Source organism: Haematobia irritans, chromosome 4 (assembly GCF_050003625.1).
Source record: "Haematobia irritans isolate KBUSLIRL chromosome 4, ASM5000362v1, whole genome shotgun sequence".
In the NCBI taxonomy this organism is placed as follows: Eukaryota; Metazoa; Arthropoda; class Insecta; order Diptera; family Muscidae; genus Haematobia; species Haematobia irritans.
In genome coordinates, this window is record NC_134400.1 from 206518450 (window position 1) to 206541142 (window position 22693).

The 22693-nt window shown below is 32.2% G+C and overlaps 1 protein-coding gene across 1 annotated transcript; it reads right to left on the bottom strand.

The window, feature by feature from the left end:
• Positions 1–21310: 21310 nt before the first annotated feature.
• On the bottom strand, positions 21311–22300 carry LOC142233922 (uncharacterized). The gene is made up of 3 exons (XM_075304983.1): positions 22024–22300; positions 21775–21953; positions 21311–21705 (listed from the first exon to the last, which is right to left on the bottom strand). Exons 1-3 carry the CDS (start codon positions 22042–22044, stop codon positions 21519–21521), a joined length of 387 nt encoding a protein of 128 aa, XP_075161098.1. The 5' UTR covers positions 22045–22300; the 3' UTR covers positions 21311–21518.
• Positions 22301–22693: the final 393 nt, after the last annotated feature.

Here is a 22693-nt window from a genome sequence, read left to right on the forward strand (position 1 = left end):
TTTTTGTATGGATACATGTTTGCACCATAGACATTTTCAAATGTCTATGGTGCAAATAACACCTCAAGATGGATATAAAAATGGTAATAGAAAATGACATGTATGCATTTTATTAATATTTAATGGTAGTAAATGGATGTACATTCAATGTTAATATAACCAACCACCTAATCTAAGCCACAGGCTGTGCGCATGCTCACTGTCAAATATCAAGCTGTGTATTCGAGTTTCTTATATCTTCTATCACAGAGGGGGAAGTCTAGTTAAAATTTTTACATTAATTTGCAATATATTTAAATGTTGATGTGATGTCCCCAAGATATCCGTCCGTCTGTTAAAATCATTGTAGCATCCAAGTGAATAAGTAGACTGTTGGAAGGGAATTGCGATCTCTACACGCAGAGAAGAAACATGATTGTCACAATCATATTCGAAGAGCAAAACAATACCATAGAAACTATTTTTGCGGCGACAATGTAACATTTTCACCTGCAACTATGTTTGCTCAGTGAACATGGTTCTAAGAAAAATAAAATTGTCCTCACCTAAAATGTTATTATATTGATAAAAAGAATATAGTTTAAATCAAAAGACAATGGTCACGATCTAAAATGTTATGGTATTCGTCAAAAATGTTTTTCTTCCAGTTAAAAGAACATGATCACAATCTAAAATGTTTTGATCTTTATGAAAAAACTTTTTTCGTCGTCGAAAAAATGACGCCACTTGAGAAAAGAAAACACAAAATTAACTTTATTTATTTGTTTTTATTTATTTATAAACTAATTCATTGTTTATTTGTATTTATAATGTGGTGCAAGCAAACATCACATATTTTTACACACTCTATTTTGGTTCAATTTCAACAATAAGTAATCATTCCATATGTACTTCGTGCCTATCAAATTGAAAAATGCAGACATCATGTAACTGCAAATAAAAATAAATTATACCATAAGCAAAATGCAGAACAAAAACCAGGTAAATTTTTTTCAATTACACTTTCCTTTTTTGCGTGACTCTTCTGAATAAATAAATTAACACAAAACACATTAATTCCGTATTCTCCGTCCATTCCAAGCAACAATCAACACGCGACTGACACGCAAAATGAAAAACCTACTCAATGTTTTTATAAAATTATTTTCTCTGCAAAAATTAAATGGTCACGAAAAAATATACATGGTCTTTATGGCCATGTAATGGTTCTGGACATGTCTTACCTAACCTATAAAAATACTTTTTTTCTCTGCAAAAAAGTAAAAAAATTGAATGGTCAGGTGCATGATTTTCCCGACCATTTAATGGTCTCAAATTCTATCATTTAAATAATAGAACATGCTTGCGACATTTGAGAACCATATAGATGCTTATTGCCAGCACAAATTTTTCTCTGCTCGAAAATTATTTTTACAAAGACAAAATATATGCATGGTTTTCGCGACAATTACATGCTCTAGATAAGCATTAAATGGATGCGGCAACCATGTCAAAACAAGTTTTTTTCTGTGCGTGCAATATTATAGAGAGAAAGGAATAACTTTTTGGTGTTCAGTCTGAATTGACATTGAACCCTTTAAACATTTGTATTCAGGGCGGACATGCTATCCTTTGCACCTTTCATAATTGATTTTTTCCTAAATTCCTAAAAAGTTAATTTTTATTATTTTTTTTTATATTAGGAAAAATTTCCCAATTGGAAAAAGGGGAAATATTGGCCTACTCCAATTTGGGATATCCTACTTATTCCAATCTCTTACAAAACTTCATATATACACGCACAGAAAAAACATGGTTACCGCATAAATTTAATACTTATCTAGAGCATGTAGTTGTCGCCGAAACCATATATTTTGTCTTTGTAAAAATAATTTTCGAACAGAGAAAAATGTATGCTGGCAATAAGCATTTAAATGGTTCTCAAATGACGCAAACATGTTCCATTATTTAAATGATAGAATTTGAGACCATTACATAGTCAGGAAAATCATGTATCTGACCATTCAATTTTTCGACTTTTTTGCAGGGAAAAAAGTATTTTTATAAATTACGTATAGACATGTCTAGAACCATTACATGGCCATAAAGACCAAAACATTGAGTAAGTACACACGATTTTCATTTTGCGCGTCAGTCACGTGTTGATTGTTGCTTGGAATGGACGGAGAATACGGAATTACTGTGTTTTGTGTTAATTTATTTATTCAGAAGAGGTACGTGGTTTTATGTGAACACAAAAAGAAAAGCGTAATTTAAAAAAATGTACCTGGTTTTTGTTCTGCATTTATTTTTATTTGCAGTTACGTAATGTCTGCATTTGATGAGCACGAAGTAAATATGGAATGATTACTTATTGTAGAAATTGAACAAAAATAGAGTGTGTAAAAATAACAGGTTGGCTGATAAGTCCCCGGTCTAACAAAGAAAATCACATTTTTTTTTTCAAAATTCGTTTTTATTATTCAACATAGTTCCCTTCAAGAGCGATACAACGATTATAACGACCTTCCATTTTTTTGATACCATTTTGGTAGTACTCCTTCGGTTTTGCCTCCAAATAGGCCTCAGTTTCGACGATCACCTCTTCGTTGGGTGCCAGATCTGGAGAATACGGTGGGTGGGGAAGCAATTCGGAGCCCAATTCATGAATTTTTGCCATCGTTCTCAATAACTTGTGGCACGGTGCGTTGTCTTGGTGGAACAACACTTTTTTCTTCTTCATATGGGACCGTTTTGCCGCGATTTCGACCTTCAAACGCTCCAATAACGCCATATAATAGTCACTGTTGATGGTTTTTCCCTTCTCAAGATAATCGATAAAAATTATTCCATGCGCATCCCAAAAAAACAGAGGCCATTACTTTGCCAGCGGACTTTTGAGTCTTTCCACGCTTCGGAGACGGTTCACCGGTTGCTGTCCAGTCAGCCGACTGTCGATTGGACTCAGGAGTGTAGTGATGAAGCCATGTTTCATCCATTGTCACATATCGACGGAAAAACTCAAGTGTATTACGAGTTAACAGCTGCAAACACCGTTCAGAATCATCAACACGTTGTTATTTTTAGTCAAATGTGAGCTCGCGCGGCACCCATTTTGCACAGAGCTTCCGCATATCCAAATATTGATGAATGATATGACCAGCGTTGCCAGAATTGTTTCACCAAAAACCGCTAGATTTGCCCAAAAAAATAGCTAAAAAAAGCTAAACAAATGCTAAAAAAATAGCTAGAAAAAAAGCTAAATTTTTTTGTATCAAAAGTCACATTTTTGATTGAAATTTAACAAACTTAAAGGCTTTATTTCACTTACAATGCATATTATTTTCATTTTAATTCCATTTCTGTGAGACTGTAACAATATCTAAGGCATATTAGCTCTGTTTGCGTATTCGATACATTTTCATCACTATCACAAATTGTTTACTGGAAGTCCTTGGTTTTGTGGGAGCTACCTTCCCAACACCTCTATTTTATTTACTTGTTATTTTAAAATATTAAATGATCTAAGCATGCTTTGGATTTGGTAAAAAAATGATTTGCATTTTTTTAAATAAAATTTTAGTTTGGATTTGAAATTGTGAAAAATTCGAAATACATTACATTTATTTAAATTGTAGAAAATACCAATAGTTTACATTCCCCAGTAAAAACATTTTCCTTTTCTTCATGAGCTATCAAAGTGCTTTAAAAACGTGCTAACGCCAACTTAAATTTCCAAATTCAGACTCGACTTCAAGTAGAAATTATTGTATATATACGTTTTTAAAATAAAGTGTTGAAAAACATCTTCTATTTTTGAACGCTATTTTGGTCTGTGGTTAAGATGTAAAAACTCCTCACATTTAAAGACTTTTTCATTAATTCTTCCTTCTTTCATGAAAACATACCCATTTTTAAGTTGAATCACTTAATTATAAGGACAAAACGACTTTATCGTCTTTTGGACAAGGAAAACAGTTTCCATAAAAGAAATTCACAAATGCTATTATAACCAAAATTCGCAAATTTTAAGGAGACGACAATATTTTTTCAGTGCACAAAGCTATTCACATCTACTATTTTAATTTAGTAATATCGTAATAACTTTAGAATATTATAATAACATAAAAAGGATAAACGAGTCAAATGATAATATTCCCAATAATTTACTGACAGTTTATCTAACAAATTTGTATGGTAATAGTAAATTTAAAGTTTACGATAACTTTTATGTATATAATGAAAAAACTGTACAACAAGGTGTATTTGCTACAAAAATGCCCGCATAATGGCTGGACTCATTATTAATGTTTCAACTGAGCTTTGAAATATGTGGAAACCCTTATACTTGCAGCAAGGCTTAGATAAAAACGCCGATTTATCCATATTTCAATAGAAACATGTCGAAAATAAAAAAAGCCAAAAATAGCTAAAAGGGTCATGAAAAAAAGCCAGAAAAAAGCTAAAAGCTAAATGCATTTTTTTCCCGCTAAACGTCTTCAAAAAAAGCCAAATCTAGCGGGAAAAAAGCTAAATTGGCAACGCTGGATATGACCAACACGTTCCTTTGATATCTTTAAGGCCTCTGCTATCTCGATCAACTTCATTTTACGGTCATTGAAAATCATTTTGTGGATTTTTTTTATGTTTTCGTCGGTAACCACCTCTTTCGGGTGTCCACTGCGTTCACCGTCCTCCGTGCTTATTTCGCCACGTTTGAATTTTGCATACCAATCAATTATTGTTGATTTCCCTAGGGCAGAGTCCGGAAGCTCATTATCAAGCCAAGTTTTTGCTTCCACCGTATTTTTCCCTTCAGAAAACAGTATTTTATCAAAACACGAAATTCCTTTTTTTCATTTTTTTTTCACAATAACAAAAGTTGCTTCACAAAAGACGCTCTATCTCACAAACTAATTGAGTTACAGACGTCAAATTTTGACACGAATCATTTGAAGGTTGGTACTATATAAAAATAATATGCATTTAATACTAGCGACGCCATCTATGTGTCAGACCGGGGACTTATCAGCCAACCTGTTATGTGATGTTTGCTTGCACGACATAGTAAATACAAATAAACAATGAATTAGTTTATAAATAAATAAAAACAAAAAATTAGTTTATAAATAAATAAAAAGAAAAACATTTTTGACGAATACCATAACATACCATTGTCTTTTGATTCAAACTAAATTATTTTTATCAATAAAATAACATTATAGATGAGGACATTTTTATTTTTCTTAGAACCATGTTCATTGAGCAAACATGTTTGCAGGTGAAAATGTTACATGGTCGCCGCAAAAATAGCTCTTATCATATTATTTTGCTCTTCGAATACGATTGTGACAATCATGTTTCTTCCCTGAGTGTAAACATATTGTCATTTTTCCATGTTTAATATATTCTTAGATATTTGTCAATTTGTGCATGCAAAGATTTATTAAATTAATGGCCGTCATTCATACTTGGCAAATTAAAGAAGGCCGTCGTAGCTACCAAATAAATTAATCACGACTTTTTACTAAAACTTTACATATTTAAAATTTTTATATTTATCTTTTATACACTATTGTAGCATGAGCTATCATCAAATATAGCCATATCCACGAATTTGGTGTATGCAGTGTCGCGTAGGTCATTGCAGCAATGTTGCAATAATTTTGCAACAGAATTTAAGAATCTTGCAAGAGTTAACGCCCCTTTATTAATCAAGAGTGTAGATTAAAAAAAATAATTTAAAGTTATATGTTACAAAAAAATTGGTTACAAATATAAACATACTATATATTGGGCATGGACATTTATATTATGGGAAATACAAATGGGGTACCCATAACATTTCCCAATAACCCTGCCCTAGTAAAATAGGATACGAGATTCTCATTATATGATCACGTTAAATATTGGAACACTCTTAGGCGCAACTGCTACAGACCCATAGAAACGATATTGTTTAAAATCACAAAGCCAATTTTTTAAATACCATATTTTACACCATTCGAACTTTTGTTTCTATGGAAAAAAGTGGATAAAATAAATAAACCACAAGCACTCACTTTACCCATTTTAGTGTCGAATCACCTAACTCTAAAGCCAAAATACTTTCAATCAGGGATGGAAAATACAATTTTTAAGAAAGTACAAAAAAGGTACTTTTTTGAGCGAAAAAGTATTTTTCACTAAATTTTAATAAAAATTCCATTGGAAGATTATTGTCAAGAGCTCCCTTAAATTGAATTTTAAAGAAAATAAAATTTTGTTTGCCAACTCCTAAATTTTAAATATTTTCTTTTTTTAGTCTTATATTCGCTCACAAAGACTACCGTAGTATTGTAATCGCGGCTGCCACAGCTCTACTTTATGGTACTACATAAATTTTCTCTGGATAAAATTTTGACAACATTTCCTATAAAAATAAAATTTTGACAAAATTTTCTATAGAAATAAAATTTTGACAAAATTTCCTATAGAAATAAAATTTTGACAAAATTTTCTATAGAAATAAAATTTTGACAAAATTTTCTATAGAAAAAAAATGTTGAAAAAATTTTCTATAGAAATAAAATGTCGACAAAATTTCATATAGAAATAAAATTTTGACAAAATTTCCTATAGAAATAAAATTTTGACAAAATTTCCTATAGAAATAAAATTTTGACAAAATTTCCTATAGAAATAAAATTTTAACAAAATTTTCTATAGAAATAAAATTTTGACAAAATTTCTTATAGAAATAAAATTTTAACAAAATTTTCTATAGAAATAAAATTTTGACAAAATTTTCTGTAGAAATAAAATTTTGACAAAATTTCCTATAGAAATAAAATTTTGACAAAATTTCCTATAGAAATAAAATTTTGACAACAATTTTTAAAAGACTATTAGCAAATAAGTTTGCTAAAGACTTTCTTAAGATATTAAAATATTTTGTCAAAACTGTTGTACTATATATCTGATATCGGTTCAAAAATGGCTACACAAAAGGTACTAAATCATTCGCGGGGGTACTACGGTACTGACCAGTGTGAAAAAGTATTGTAAAAAGTACTATAGTACTGCATTTTCCATCCCTGCTTTCAATACAATGCTTATCAAATGTCGATCAAGTAAAAATTATACGAGAAACATATCTTCTACACGGACGAAAAATACTGTTTTTCATATGTTTGGGTGCCCGTGTAAAAATTGGTGGATCTGGCAAGATATTATTAGATCTCCTGCCATATCTGATTAGATATGATAGTATATGTAGGAAGATCTGGACAGATCCGAAAAATGGTAATATCTGATCAGATCTAATTCTAAAGGAATTAGATCTGATCAGATCTCAAATTTGGCCCACATCTAATTATATCTAATTTGATATAATTAGATGTTAATATATCTAATTATATATAATTTTATCTACAAATTTCCAAAATTAGTGAAATTACAGTAATTAATAAAAAAGATTTATTTTATGGTTTTATAATGAAAAGAGTATTTAATATTATAAGTTGGATCAAACATATGTACATTATATATATGTCTAGGTATAAAAGCCTAAGAATTAAAAAACAAAAAACAAAATAAAACATAGCCACCAAGGGTTCTGGCATTTAAATTTCCCAAGGCATTAGTACATTGCTCTCTGCAAACAGTTCTTTAAATGAGTCTCGCAATTCCTTGATTTGGCTACTCGGAATAAAAACTCTGAAAAATATAAAATATACAGAAGAATTATCAGTCTATTTAAAGAAATATTTGCAAATAATACATATACTTACCAAAATTTGCTTCTCGTACCCAATAATTTAAACCAGCGCTGTATTGAATTGTTTGTACGAAGCTCCAAATGCCATACTATAACTAATTGCACGGGAATGTATCCGGTTCACAATGCAAATCATCTCCAAATTTGTATTCTTTTTGATATTGGAAAATACTTCCTTCTATCGCAACTTCGGATATGGCCTGGTCACAAATCTTTACGTTGTCTTCCGCTGTCTTCTTTTAATCTTTTCCTGGACTACCACAAATTCATCCTCCTAAAACAGAGAAAATATTCAATATATAAAAATAGGAACAAAAAATAAACTTACCTTATCACAGCTTCTCATACTCATTTATCTTCCTCGAAAAATGAGAAGACATTCGATTTTTATATGAAATAAAAATATGAAACTCGCATTATCAAATATTTGATATATATTTTTTTCAAATTTAATAACAACAGGCGTTGCTAATGGTGATAGTTATGGGGTGACATTTTTGAAAACAAAAAGACGGTTGTGTCTGAAAGTTAAGCATTTTATGAAGACACTTCAAAATGATATTTAAAAGGGTTTCTTGAAACTGTCACAACATATAAAGATTGTTTGGTTATGTTCACCACATGTTTTGATGTCCGACCATACATACGTGCTTGTAACCAAGTATATCACGTTAGTATTCTCGTAAAAAACACATTATTTTTACACACAAACATATACAAATATTTTTTTATCCGTGTTACACAACTGGTTCATGATTTAATGCGATATATATAATTAGATATGGAGATATATATAGTATATATAAAGGGTGATTTGTTAAGAGCTTGATAACTTTAAAAAAAAAAAAAACGCATAAAATTTGCAAAATCTCATCGGTTCTTTATTTGAAACGTTAGATTGGTCCATGACATTTACTTTTTGAAGATAATTTCATTTAAATGTTGACCGCGGCTGCGTCTTAGGTGGTCCATTCGGAAAGTCCAATTTTGGGCAACTTTTTCGAGCATTACGGCCGGAATAGCCCGAATTTCTTCGGAAATGTTGTCTTCCAAAGCTGGAATAGTTGCTGGCTTATTTCTGTAGACTTTAGACTTGACGTAGCCCCACAAAAAATAGTCTAAAGGCGTCAAATCGCATGATCTTGGTGGCCAACTTACCGGTCCATTTCTTGAGATGAATTGTTCTCCGAAGTTTTCCCTCAAAATGGCCATAGAATCGCGAGCTGTGTGGCATGTAGCGCCATCTTGTTGAAACCACATGTCAACCAAGTTCAGTTCTTCCATTTTTGGCAACAAAAAGTTTGTTAGCATCGAACGATAGCGATCGCCATTCACCGTAACGTTGCGTCCAACAGCATCTTTGAAAAAATACGGTCCAATGATTCCACCAGCGTACAAACCACACCAAACAGTGCATTTTTCGGGATGCATGGGCAGTTCTTGAACGGCTTCTGGTTGCTCTTCACTCCAAATGCGGCAATTTTGTTTATTTACGTAGCCATTCAACCAGAAATGAGCCTCATCGCTGAACAAAATTTGTCGATAAAAAAGCGGATTTTCTGCCAACTTTTCTAGGGCCCATTCACTGAAAATTCGACGTTGTGGCAGATCGTAAGTCTATTCATGATGAAATGTCAAAGCATACTGAGCATCTTTCTCTTTGACACCATGTCTGAAATCCCACGTGATCTGTCAAATACTAATGCATGAAAATCCTAACCTCAAAAGAATCACCCTTTAATTAGATATGATGTCATATATGAAGATATATAATTAGATCTTACCAGATATGACTGATATAAATAGATATAACAACATATATAATGAGATCTTGAATCAGATCTAATCATATATAACACTATACATAACATATCTCCGTAGATCTATTTATATCTACATCCATATCTGAGCAGATATAATTATATATACTTTGATATTATTAGACATGATTAGATCTCTCAATTTTTACACGGGTGTAAAAATTATATATTTGGAACTCAAATTTTTTAACATATTATAAGTGCAAGCATATAATATTCATAAACTAGCATAGCATGTTTGGGACATATATGTTAATTTCATTAAAATTTTTACTACCAGTGTATGCCCTAAGGTGAAACATAATATGTTCCAACAATACAAACAATATTTTGTTTGGACCAATCCTGAAAATATATATGCTTGAAGCAAACTGTGTTTGGGGTATAAAAGGTTGGCTGATAAGTCAATATATATATATATATATATATATATATATATATATATATATATATATATATATATATATATATATATATATATATATATATATATATATATATATATATATATATATATATATATATATATATATATATATATATATATATATATATATATATATATATATATATATATAAATAAATATATATATATATATATATATATAAATAATATATATATATATATATATATATATATATATATATATATATATATATATATATATATATATATATATATATATATATATATATATATATATATATATATATATATATATATATATATATATATTCTGGCTCGTGGTGAAATTCTGAGTCGATCTGAGCATGTCCGTCCGTCTGACCGGACGGACGGACCGTCCGTCTGTTGAAATCACGCTAACTTCCGAACGAAACAAGCTATCGACTTGAAACTTGGCACAAGTAGTTCTTCTTGATGTAGGTCGGATGGTATTGCATATGGGCCATATCGGTCCACTTTTACGTATAGCCCCCATATAAACGGACCCCAAATTTGGCTTGCCCACCCTCTAAGAGAAGCAAATTTCATCCGATCCGACTGAAATTTGGTACATGGTGTTAGCATATGGTCTCTAACGCCCATGCAAAAATTGGTCCACATCGGTGCATAATTATATATAGCCCCCATATAAACCGATCGCCAGATTTCACCTCCGGAGCCCCATGGAAGAGCAAAATTCATCCAATTCGGTTGAAATTTGGTACGTGTTGTTAGTATATGGTATCCAATAACCATGCAGGAATTGGTTCATATCAGTCCATAATTATATATAGCCCCCATATAAACCGATCCCCAGATTTGACCTCCGGTGCCTTGTGGAGAAGCAAAATTCATCCGATCTGGTTGAAATTTGGTACGTGGTGGTAGTATATGATTTTTAACAATCATGCCAAAAGTGGTCCATATCAGTCCATAATCATATATAGCCCCCATATAAACCGATCCCGAGATTTGGTTTTGGAGTCTCTTGGAGGAGTAAATTTCCTCCGAGTCAGTTGAAATTTGGTACATTGTGCTAGTATATGGCCGTTAACAACCATGCCTAACTAGGTCCATATCGGTCTATAGTTATATATAGCCCTCAGATAACTCGATCCCCAATCACACAAAAATTGGTCCATATCAAATTCATAATTGTATGTAGCCCCCATATAAGCGACCCCATATTTCAATTCTGGCTCCCTACGTACCGTGCAAAAGTCCATATCGATTCGTAATTGTTTGTAGACTTACATACTTTTGTGTCTATTATATACCACGTGTGGACTAACTCACAATTTAGAAAACGATTTAAGATACCACAACCCAAGTAATTCGATTGTGTATAACAGTCTTTCGTATAAGTTTCTACGCAATCCATGGTGGAGGGTATATAAGATTTGGCCTGGCCGAACTTACGGCCGTTTATACTTGTTATATTTCAATTTCATTATTTTTTTTTTATTCAAATGATTCGTGTCAAAATTTGACGTCTGTAAGTCAATTAGTTTGTGAGATAGAGCGTCTTTTGTGAAGCAACTTTTGTTATTGTGAAAAAAATGGAAAAAAAGGAATTTCGTGTTTTGATAAAATACTGTTTTCTGAAGGGAAAAAATACGGTGGAAGCAAAAACTTGGTTTGATAATGAGTTTCCGGAGGAAGTCAACAATAATTGATTGGTATGCAAAATTCAAGCGTGGTGAAATGAGCACGGAGGACGGTGAACGCAGTGGACGCCCGAAAGAGGTGGTTACCGACGAAAACATCAAAAAAATCCACAAAATGATTTTGAATGACCGTAAAATGAAGTTGATCGAGATAGCAGAGACCTTAAAGATATCAAAGGAACATCTTGGTCAAATCATTCATCAATATTTGGATATGCGGAAGCTCTGTGCAAAATGGATTCCGCGCGAGCTCACATTTGACCAAAAACAACAACGTGTTGATGAGCGGTGTTTGCAGCTGTTAACTCGTAATACACCCGAGTTTTTCCGTCGATATGTGACAATGGATGAAACATGGCTCCATCACTACACTCCTGAGTCCAATCGACTGTCGGCTGAGTGGACAGCGACCGGTGAACCGTCTCCGAAACGTAGAAAGACTCAAAAGTCCGCTGGCAAAGTAATGGCATCTGTTTTTTGGGATGCGCATGGAATAATTTTTATCGATTATCTTGAGAAGGGAAAAACCATCAACAGTGACTATTATATGGCGTTATTGGAGCGTTTGAAGGTCGAAATCGCGGCAAAACGGCCCCATATGAAGAAGAAAAAAGTGTTGTTCCACCAAGACAACGCACCGTGCCACAAGTCATTGAGAACGATGGCAAAAATTCATGAATTGGGCTTCGAATTGCCCACCTACCGTATTCTCCAGATCTGGCCCCCTTGTTCTCAGACCTCAAAAGGATGCTCGCAGGGAAAAATTTTGGCTGCAATGAAGAGATGATCGCCGAAACTGAGGCCTATTTTGAGGCAAACCGAAGGAAGGAGGCAAAATGGTATCAAAAAATTGGAAGGTCGTTATAATCGTTGTATCGCTCTTGAAGCGAACTATGCTGAATAATAAAAACGAATTTTGACAAAAAAAATGTGTTTTTCTTTGTTAGACCGGGGACTTATCAGCCAACCTGTTATGTTACAGAAGCGATTTTTTAGGGTGTAGATATTCAAAAATGAATGGATTTTTCAGTGTGGTATTCTCGAGAAGGGATCCAATCAGAAGACAAACAATCAGAAAATTGCACAATGCCGAGCTATTGGGCCGACTCGACGCTGCGATCAGCATTACATCAGGTGACCTCTACTGTAGGTTATGTTAGGCTCACTTGGATTATTCAATCCATTGTCATACCACTTTATATCTTTTTTATTTATTGCTCTGATTACAATCATATTTCCCACGAACATCGCAAACGATTTATAATCTTAAAGATGTAGATTATTATCGAATAGACCACCATTTGTCTCAAAATCATTTTGTGTGGTTTGTCAAATACAAATCACAATTATTTAAGCATATTTTTAGGAGTAATTAATACATCCATAAGAAAAAGTTATCAGTTTTCGATCTGAAACGTATTGAATGCACTTAGGCGCACATTATAATGCAGTGTAGATACGCTTATATTTAAAATCATTTAAAAACAACTTTACACTAATAGAAAAAGTTTCGTTATATTAACGAAATGTGTCATTAAAAGTGAACCAATGAAACAAATTCATTAATGCAACGAAATTTTTCGTTATTATAACGAATTTTCTGTTAATCAAAACAACGTTTCGTACTATTAACGAATATTTTCATTGTATTAATGAAAATGCTTCATTATATCAATGAAAATTTTTCGTTGGCTCAATTTTAATGAAATTTTCTTTGTGTGTACTATTTTTTGTTCCATGGTTAACGAATATTTCTCAAATTATTAAATTATTATCTCGAATTATATGATAATGAAACGTGTCATTAATATTAAGCCAAAGAAACAAATACGTAAATATAACTAAATTATTCGTTATTATAACGAATTTGTGTGAGCATGACAAAAGTTTTTAAAATTCTTGTCTAAAAGTGTTATTTCTTGACACTTTCTGTAGAAAGAATCGAACTATGGTGAGAAATTAGAAAACAGATTTTTTTTAATACCGGAATACCTGCATTAAAAAAAGCATGCCCGGTTCCAAAGATTTTGCCCCTACCATAATGGGTTTGGGATTATTCCGAAGCAAAGAGCCAGAGAATTGAAGTAAGAATACTTCTAAGATACTATTCTCTTTTACATTTGAGTTTTGCATACTTGATTCTAAGAAACAACTTTTGTTTTTTTCAGCTTTTTCCTTCATATGCCTTCAAAGCCCTTTAAAAGCGAGTTAATAACAATTTAAATTTCCAAATGCATGGTCGGTCTACTTCATATCGTAATTATGCTATGTTTCAAGTAAAACAAACGGCTTTAAAATTAAGTGCTGAAGAACATCTTCTTTTTTTTTTTGTAAAAATACAAAAAGTCAACAAATTTAAAAACAATTTCATTAATTTTAAGAAGGACATTTTCTGAATTATTAAAAGTCAAGTAGACCGTAGTCAAAGAAAATTTTCTTTCGTTTTATGATACCCATTTTCTACATTCATTTTCTGCAGCTGCGTCTAAGATTTCACAATACATTACTAAAACAATGAGAATTGTGTGATTTTTATTTTTAACTGCCATTTGTAAGATAAATTTTCCTTTTTTGTATTTTTTGTAAATTCTTTAACACACTATAAATAAATTAACTGCAATTTTCGAAATTACACCTTCTTATAAAAGATGAACTATCAAATGACCATATAAACGGTACAATAGTTCATTCTTACTATTTTTGAGACTAGTACGGATTTTTCTGCTTTAGTTTACAATTAAATGTAAACTTTATACGGTCATTGACATTTATTTTAGTTCATTGTCATATGGAAATTTACGAATTAAAAATTAATCAATTTGGATTAAAACTAAATAAAATTTTGCAATAAAAGAAATTTAGCGTCAGCTTAACGATGGATTTTTTTTATGTATCTAGATAAAGTTTGGATTTTCTTATATGCAAGCCGGGAGCCACCATGGTGCAATGGTTAGCATGCCCGCCTTGCATACACAAGGTCGTGGGTTCGAGTCCTGCTTCGACGGAACACCAAAAAGTTTTTCAGCCGTGGATTATCCCATCTCAGTAATGCTGGTGACATTTCTGAAGGTTTCAAAGCTACTCTAAGTGGTTTCACTGCAATGTGGAACGCCGTTCGGACTCGGCTATAAAAAGGAGGTCCCTTGTCATTGAGCTTAATATGGAATCGGGCAGCACTCAGTGATAAGAGAGAAGTTCACCAATGTGGTATCAAAACGGACTGAATAGTCTAAGTGAGCCTGATACATCGGGCTGCACTGAAAAAAAAAAGCATACTCGGTTCCAAAGATTTTGTCTTTACTTTAAAAAATTTGGTATTGATTCCGAGCCAAAGAAGCGAAGAATACAAGTAAGGATACTTTTAAGACACAATTCTCTTTTAAATTTAGGTTTTGTGTACTTGCTTCTAGGAAGCAAATTTTAATTTTTCGCTTTCTCAGCTTTTTTTCTTCATATGCTATCAAAGTCCTTTAAAAACGAGTTAACGGCAACTTTATTTTCCAAATTAGGACTCGACTTCCAGTAGAAATTATACTATGTTTGAAGTAAAAAACTTCTTTAAAATAAAGTTTTGAAAAACATGTCCTATATTTGAACGATTTTTTGCTTTGTAGTCAAGATGCAAAAAGACAACAAATTTAAAGACAATTTCATTAAATTTAAAGAATTTTTCTGAATTATTAAAGTCAAGTTGATCTTAACCTATAAATTTTTTCTTTCATGTTAAGATACCCATTTTTAAGTCAAATCACCTAATTATAAGGACAATACGACTTCATTGAAAAGTTTATCGACTTTTGGACAAGGAAAATAACTTTATTTTAGAGAAATCCGTCTTCTATGTTAAGCAAAATTTGTATTCGTATTTTAAAGACATGAAATCTTTGACCTCACGACAATATTTTTTTCAGTGTGCCACATAATCTAACCTATATGCAAGCCGACTTAATCACATCTTCAATCGAAAATGTTTGCAGGTATTTATTTCACTCTCCTACACTGAAAAAAAGCATGCTCGGTTCCAAAGATTTTGTCTTTACTTTAAAAATTTTGGTATTGATTCCGAACCAAAGAAGCGGATAATACAAATAAAGATACTTTTAAGACACAATTCTCATTTAAATTTGGGTTTTGTGTACTTGCTTCTAGGAAGCAGATTTTAATTTTTCGTTTTTTCAGCTTGTTTTCTTCATATGCTATCAAAGTCCTTTAAAGACGTCTTAACGAAAACTTTATTTTCCAAATTCAGACTCGACTTCCAGTAAAAATTATACTATGTTTCAAGTAAAAAATGTCTTTAAAATAAAGTGTTGCAAAACGTGTCCTATATTTGAACGATTTTTTGCTTTATAGTCAAAATGCAAAAAGACAACAAATTTAAAGACAATTTCAGTAATTTTAAAGAATTTTTCTGAATTATTAAAGTCAAGTTGACCTTAGCCCAAACGTCTTTTCTTTCATGTTATGATATTTTTAAGTCAAATCACTTAATAAGGACAATACGAATTCATTGAAAAGTTTATCGACTTTTGGACAAGGAAAAAACTTTATATTAGAGAAATGCGTCTTCTATTCTAAGCAAAATTTGCATTCGTATTTCAAAAACATGAAATCTTTGACCTCACGACAATATTTTTTTCAGTGTACGTGTCTAAAATACAGGCAGAATAGAAAGACCTAATAAATCACTGTATTTCTATTAACTACGGATCATGAAAAAAAAACTGAAAATTTCTTCTTATCATCAAATAATATTAATTTTTCACTAAACCAATGCATATTAATTTCAACTTACCCATTAATCCATTTCATTTTATTTATTGCTACCATTCAAACTTTTTTATCACCCAATTTCAATACAAAATCAATTTCAATAATTTATGGGATTGAGTGTATTTTTTTCTCATAATTAACTATTACAAACACATGGTCAACCTCAATATTTAATTTATTCGCATGCTAATTTCAAAATGTAAGAGTGGTAAAGAAAGACTTTAGACACGTGCGTTTAAGTTGAATTTGAAATGGAAATTTAAATTAATAATAAATACTGGGATGACACATTTAAGGGGACATGCAATTATTTGACCTTATGGGAAAATGAAAGGAAAATTACGAAATTTATATGAAGCTAAACAAATTTTCACCAATATAACATCAAAAGCTATTTCTTCGATACGGCAATATGTTCACTGAAAAAAATATTGTCGTGGGGTCAAAGATTTCATGTCTTTAAAATACGAATGCAAATTTTTCTTAGCATAGAAAACGCATTTCTCTAATATAAAGTTTCTTTCCTTGTCCAAAAATCGACAAACTTTTCAATGAAGTCGTATTATCCTTATAATTAAGTGATTTCACTTAAAAATGGGTATCATAACATGAAAGAAAACACGTTAGGGCTAAGGTCAACTTGACTTTAATAATTCAGAAAAATTCTTTAAATTTAATGAAATTGTCTTTAAATTTTTTGTCTTCTTGCATCTTGACTACAAAGCATAAAATCGTTCAAATATAGGACATGTTTTTCAACACTTCATTTTAAAGACGATTTTTACTTGAAACGTAGCATAATTACTACTGGAAGTCGAGTCTTAATTTTGAAAATAAAGTTGTCGTTAACTAGTTTTTAAAGGACTTTGCTAGCATATGAAGACAAAAGCTGAAAAAGCGAAAAATTAAAATTTGCTTCCTAGAAGCAAATACACAAAACCCAAATTTAAAAGAGAATTGTGTCTTAAAAGTATCCCTACTTGTATTCTACGCTTCTTTGGCTCGGAATCAATACCAAAATTTTTAAAGTAAAGACAAAATCTTTGGAACCGGGCAGTGTTAGATGGGCAAAAAAAAACTCTTAGCATGTTCAATAATTAGCAAGAAAATTCGTCCTAGAGATAGGTTAGGTTGAAAAGAGAAGTCAGAGAAAGGCATTGTTAAGGACCCAGCAAAAAAATTTTGGAAGTTCTTCTAAAGGAACAACTTTAAAAGCACTTCCAAAAATGTCCTCCCAAAGATGTTCATTATTTTAAAGACACAGGAAGTTCTTTTAATTCAATTTTTTTATAACTCGCTTTTTTCATATGTTTAATTGGTAATTTCGACTTTTTATACCCTCCACCATAGAATGGAGGGTATATTAACTTTGTCATTCCATATCGAAATATTGCTCTAAGACCCCATAAAGTATATATATTCTGGGTCGTGGTGAAATTCTGAGTCGATCTAATCATGTCCGTCCGTCCGTCTGTTGAAATCACTCTAACTTCCGAACGAAACAAGCTATCGACTTGAAACTTGGCACAAGTAGTTGTTATTGATGTAGGTCGGATGGTATGGCAAATTAGCCATATCGGACCACTTTTACGTAAAGCCCCCATATAAACCGATGCTCAGATTTGGTTAGTATATGATCTCTAACAACCATGCAAAAATTGGTCCATATCGGTCTATAATTATACATAGCTCCCATATAAACCGGCTTGCACAGCCTCTTGGAGTAGCAAAATTCATCCGATCCGGTTGAAATTTGGTACATGGTGTTAGTATATGGTCTCAAACAACCATGCAAAAATTGGTCGCAATCGGTCCATAATTATATATAGCCCCCATATAAACCGATCCCCAGATTTGGTTTGCGGAGCCTCTAAGAGAAGCAAATTTCACACAATCCGCCTGAAATTAGGTACATGGTGTTAGTATATGGTCTATAACAACCATGCACCAATTGGTCGAAATCGGTCGAAATCGGTCCATAATTATATATAGGCCCCATATAAACCGATCCCCAGATTTGGTTTGCGGAGCCTCTAAGAGAAGCTAATTTCATACGATCCGCCTGAAATTAGGTACATGGTGTTAGTATATGGTCTATAACAACCATGCACAAATTGGTCGAAATCGGTCCATAATTATATATAGCCCCCATATAAACCGATCCCCAGATTTGGTTTGCGGAGCCTCTAAGAGAAGCAAATTTCATACGATCCGGCTGAAATTAGGTACATGGTGTTAGTATATGGTCTATAACAACTAAGCAAAAATTGGTTCATATCGGTCCATAATTATATATAGCCCCCATATAAACCGATCCCCAGATTTGAACTCCGGAGCCTCTTAGAGGAGCAAAATTCATCCGATCCAGTTGAAATTCGGTACGTGGTGTCAGTATATGGTTTCTAACAACCAAGCAAATATTGGTCCATATAGGTCCATAATTATATATAGTCCCCCATATAAACCGATCCCCAGATTTGACCTCCCGAGCCTCTTGGAGGAGCAAAATTCATCCGATCCGGTTGAAATTTGGTACGTGGTGTTAGTATATGGCTCTAACAACCATGCAAAATTGGTTCATATCGGTCCATAATTATATAGACCCCTTATAAACCGATCCCCAGATTTGAACTCCGGAGCCTCTTGGAAGAGCAAATTTAATCCGATCCGGTCGAAATTTGGTACGTGCTGTTAGTATATGGTATCTAACAACCATGCAAAAATTGGTCCATATCGGTCGATAATTATATATAGCCCCCATATAAATCAATCCCCAGATTTGACCTCCGGAACTTCTTGGTGGAGCAAAATTCATCCGATTCGGTTGAAACTTGGTACATTGCGCTAGTATATGGCCGCTAACAGCCATGCAAAAATTGGTCCATATCGGTCTGTAGTTATGTATAGCCAATGGCCAATCACACAAAAATTGGTCCATATCGCCAAAAATAATCTATCAAAATTTTATTTCTATAGAAAGGTTTGTCGAAATTTTATTACTATAGAAAGTTTTTTTATTTCTGTAGAAAATTTGGTCAAAATTTGATTTCTACAGAAAATTTTGTCAAAATTTGATTTCTATAGAAAATTTTATCAAAATTTTATTTCTATAGAAAATTTTGTCTAAATTTTATTTCTACACAGAAAAAAATTTCACGAACATTTTTCCAATTAAAATCTTAATTGAGTTTTAAAAAATATTCAATTAAAAATTTAATTGAATCAACAAATTTTTTAATTGAAATAAAAATCAATCACACAAATTAATAGTATCAATTAATTTTTTAATTGACTGTCAATTAATTTTTTAATTGGCTGTCAATTAATTTTTTAATTGATACTATCATTTCTGTGATTGAAGACATTTCAATTAAAAAATTAATTGGATCAATTAATTTCGAGATTGATTCAGAAAAACATTTTTGTGTGTATAGAAAATTATGTCAACATTTTATTTCTACACGTATGGACTAACTTACAATTTAGAAGACGGTGTTTACGGATTTTCTAAGATACCTTGCCATCGGCAAGTGTTACCGCAACCCAAGTAATTCGATTGTGGGTGACAGTCTTTAGTAGAAGTTTCTACGCAATCCATGGTGAAAGGTACATAAGATTCGGCCTGGCCGAACTTACGGCCGTATATACTTGTTTTGTTTCAAATAGATTAAAAACAGAGTAAGAAATAATTATATGGAACAAATTATTAAAATTTTGTCTATAAAAATCCTAAATCCATTCTAGAAAAAATTCGAATTTTTTAAAATATTTGAGGTCAAACGTTTCAGACAAGCGTTAGAATGCACTCAGAATCATAATAAATTATAAAAATATTTATTTGGCAAAATATCACCAAGTTTTTTAATTCACATTCAAAACACTGAATTCGGATCAAACCTTAAGAAGTGATTCAAATTCAGTGCAACGGATGTTGAAATGGTGGACATCCGTCCTATGAGCAAGCCCTTCATTGCTTCTGAGCCAATTTTGCACCACCTCCGGATCCAAAAGGAACATTTTCACAACTTTTTTGCTGAGGAGGTACAACAAAATTAGAATACAAACCTCATTTACCGTACTGAAGAAATATTGATCTCAGTAGTAAATATTGATCTCAGGTACGACAAATGAAATCTCAATTTTGGGTGGAATAACAAAAAGTATTTTAATAGTGTTTTTTTCCTTTCAAGAATGCTGGTTTCTAAGGATTTCAATGCGACTCTGCATTTTTACACATAGTATGGTTATTAGCAGAGGTAGACAATTTCGCTGAGGACTATCTCAAATTTATAATCTTTTATGAATGTATAAATCTCCGCTTTTTGGCTTGAAATCAATGCAAAAGTCCTTAGTGTAAGGCAACATCGTTGGAAAGGATTTTTTTAGTGTGAAGTATGTCATTATAGAATTACGAAGGCGGAATATCTCCCCATACAAATGCATGCAAACATTTCTATTGACATCAATAGCTAATTTTAAACTACACTGAAAAAAATCATGTCCGGTTGCAAAGATTTTTTTCTTCATGCTCTAGCTGGGCCCTATTAAACGTGTTAACTACAATTTAAATTTCCCAAATCAGACTTGGATTCAAGTAAAAATTAAGATAGGTTTCACGTAAAAACCCCATTTTTAGGTCGAGTGACTAAACTATATGGATAAAACGACTTCTTTGAAAAGTTTATCGACTTTTGAACAAGGAAGGAAAACATGATATCAGAGCATCTTCTATACTAAGCAACTTTCGTATTTCAAGGAGAAATCTTTGGCTTCGCGACAATATTTTTCATGCACGTTTGCCATTTTATAGCAAATCTAAAAGTCCATAAAATGCATAAAACTAAATTAAAAAAAACAAATACCAAAGTTCTCATAAAGTATACAGCATCTCTTTAATAGTAGCACATGTCATGCAAATGAAAACGAAAAACATTAATGTATAAATAAATGTTAATGAAAGTCAACAAAATGGAATGTATAATTAAAATTTGCGAAAACTATAAATTACCGTCAGCCAACAGAAAAAAAATGCATAATTTTTTTCTGAATCGAACCCAATAAAACATTGGGTCACTTTAACCTGCCAAACTTTTTAATGACCCTGGGGCGAGTTTGCGATTTTTCGTAGGCATACGCCGTCTACCGCCAATACCAATAGCATTTAGATCTGTGTTTTTACTATCTAGGCCAGATTCGAGACTATTGGGAGTACCTTTGATGAAAACATTTTCCGTTCTCGCCGAGCCATCGTATAAAACATAACTGAAATTAATTTGAAAGTTATCCGAAAAAATTAATTCATTGTTGTGAAATTTAAATAAAAAAACTCACCTGTAACGATAACCCTGAACAGTGGGCACATATTCAAAATCCTTTATGATATCATTGTTGTAGACCACATGGACTTTTCTCTCTGGCAAATAGCCCTGAGGTTGCTGTTGCTGCTGTCGGACTATCTGTACAAATGTAGGCTGACATTGAATACAAGGCACTAGGATTACCACTATAGCCTGGAAGTAGGAACTAAACAAATCACTTCAAACTCTCTTAAATAAAGTTCATACTTTTTTTGACACTCACTATAATTTTGATGCTAAACATTTTCTTTTTTTTTTTTTTGAGGGGGAGATGGAGTTTTGTTGAAAACTTTATTTTCTGTTTATCCAGAATCTTTAATTATGCTAACTCATCCAAAGTTCCTTGTATGGTGGCTCATAAAATATCAAAGCAACCTAGATACAAGAAATTCCAGCTTGAAGCTTCAATACATAGTGCTTCGATGTATTTAATGTTTTAGCTTTAAATTGCTAACGAATCCGCGGCAGGTCTGCTTCCAACCACTATTGTTTGTAAACTAGTCGTCTCGTTGTCTTCGACCATCAACAGCTGATGGTTTAAGGCATAAAGCTAGTGTGATAACATAACAAGCTTACTGAAGAGAAAAGAGAATGTACACTGAAAAAAAAACAAAAAAGATTTTGTCTTTTCTTTAAAAATGTTGGTATTGATTCCGAGCCAAAGAAGCGGAGAATACAAGTAAGGATACACGCACAGAAAAACCATGTTTGGACATGGTTGTCGCATCCATTTAATGCTTATCTAGAGCATGTAATTGCCGCGAAATCCATGTATTTTGTCTTTGTAAAAATAGTTTTAGAGCGGTGAAAATGTATGGTGGCAATAAGCATTTGAATGGTTCTCAAATACCGCAAACATGTTCTATCATTTAAATGATAGAATTTGAGACCAT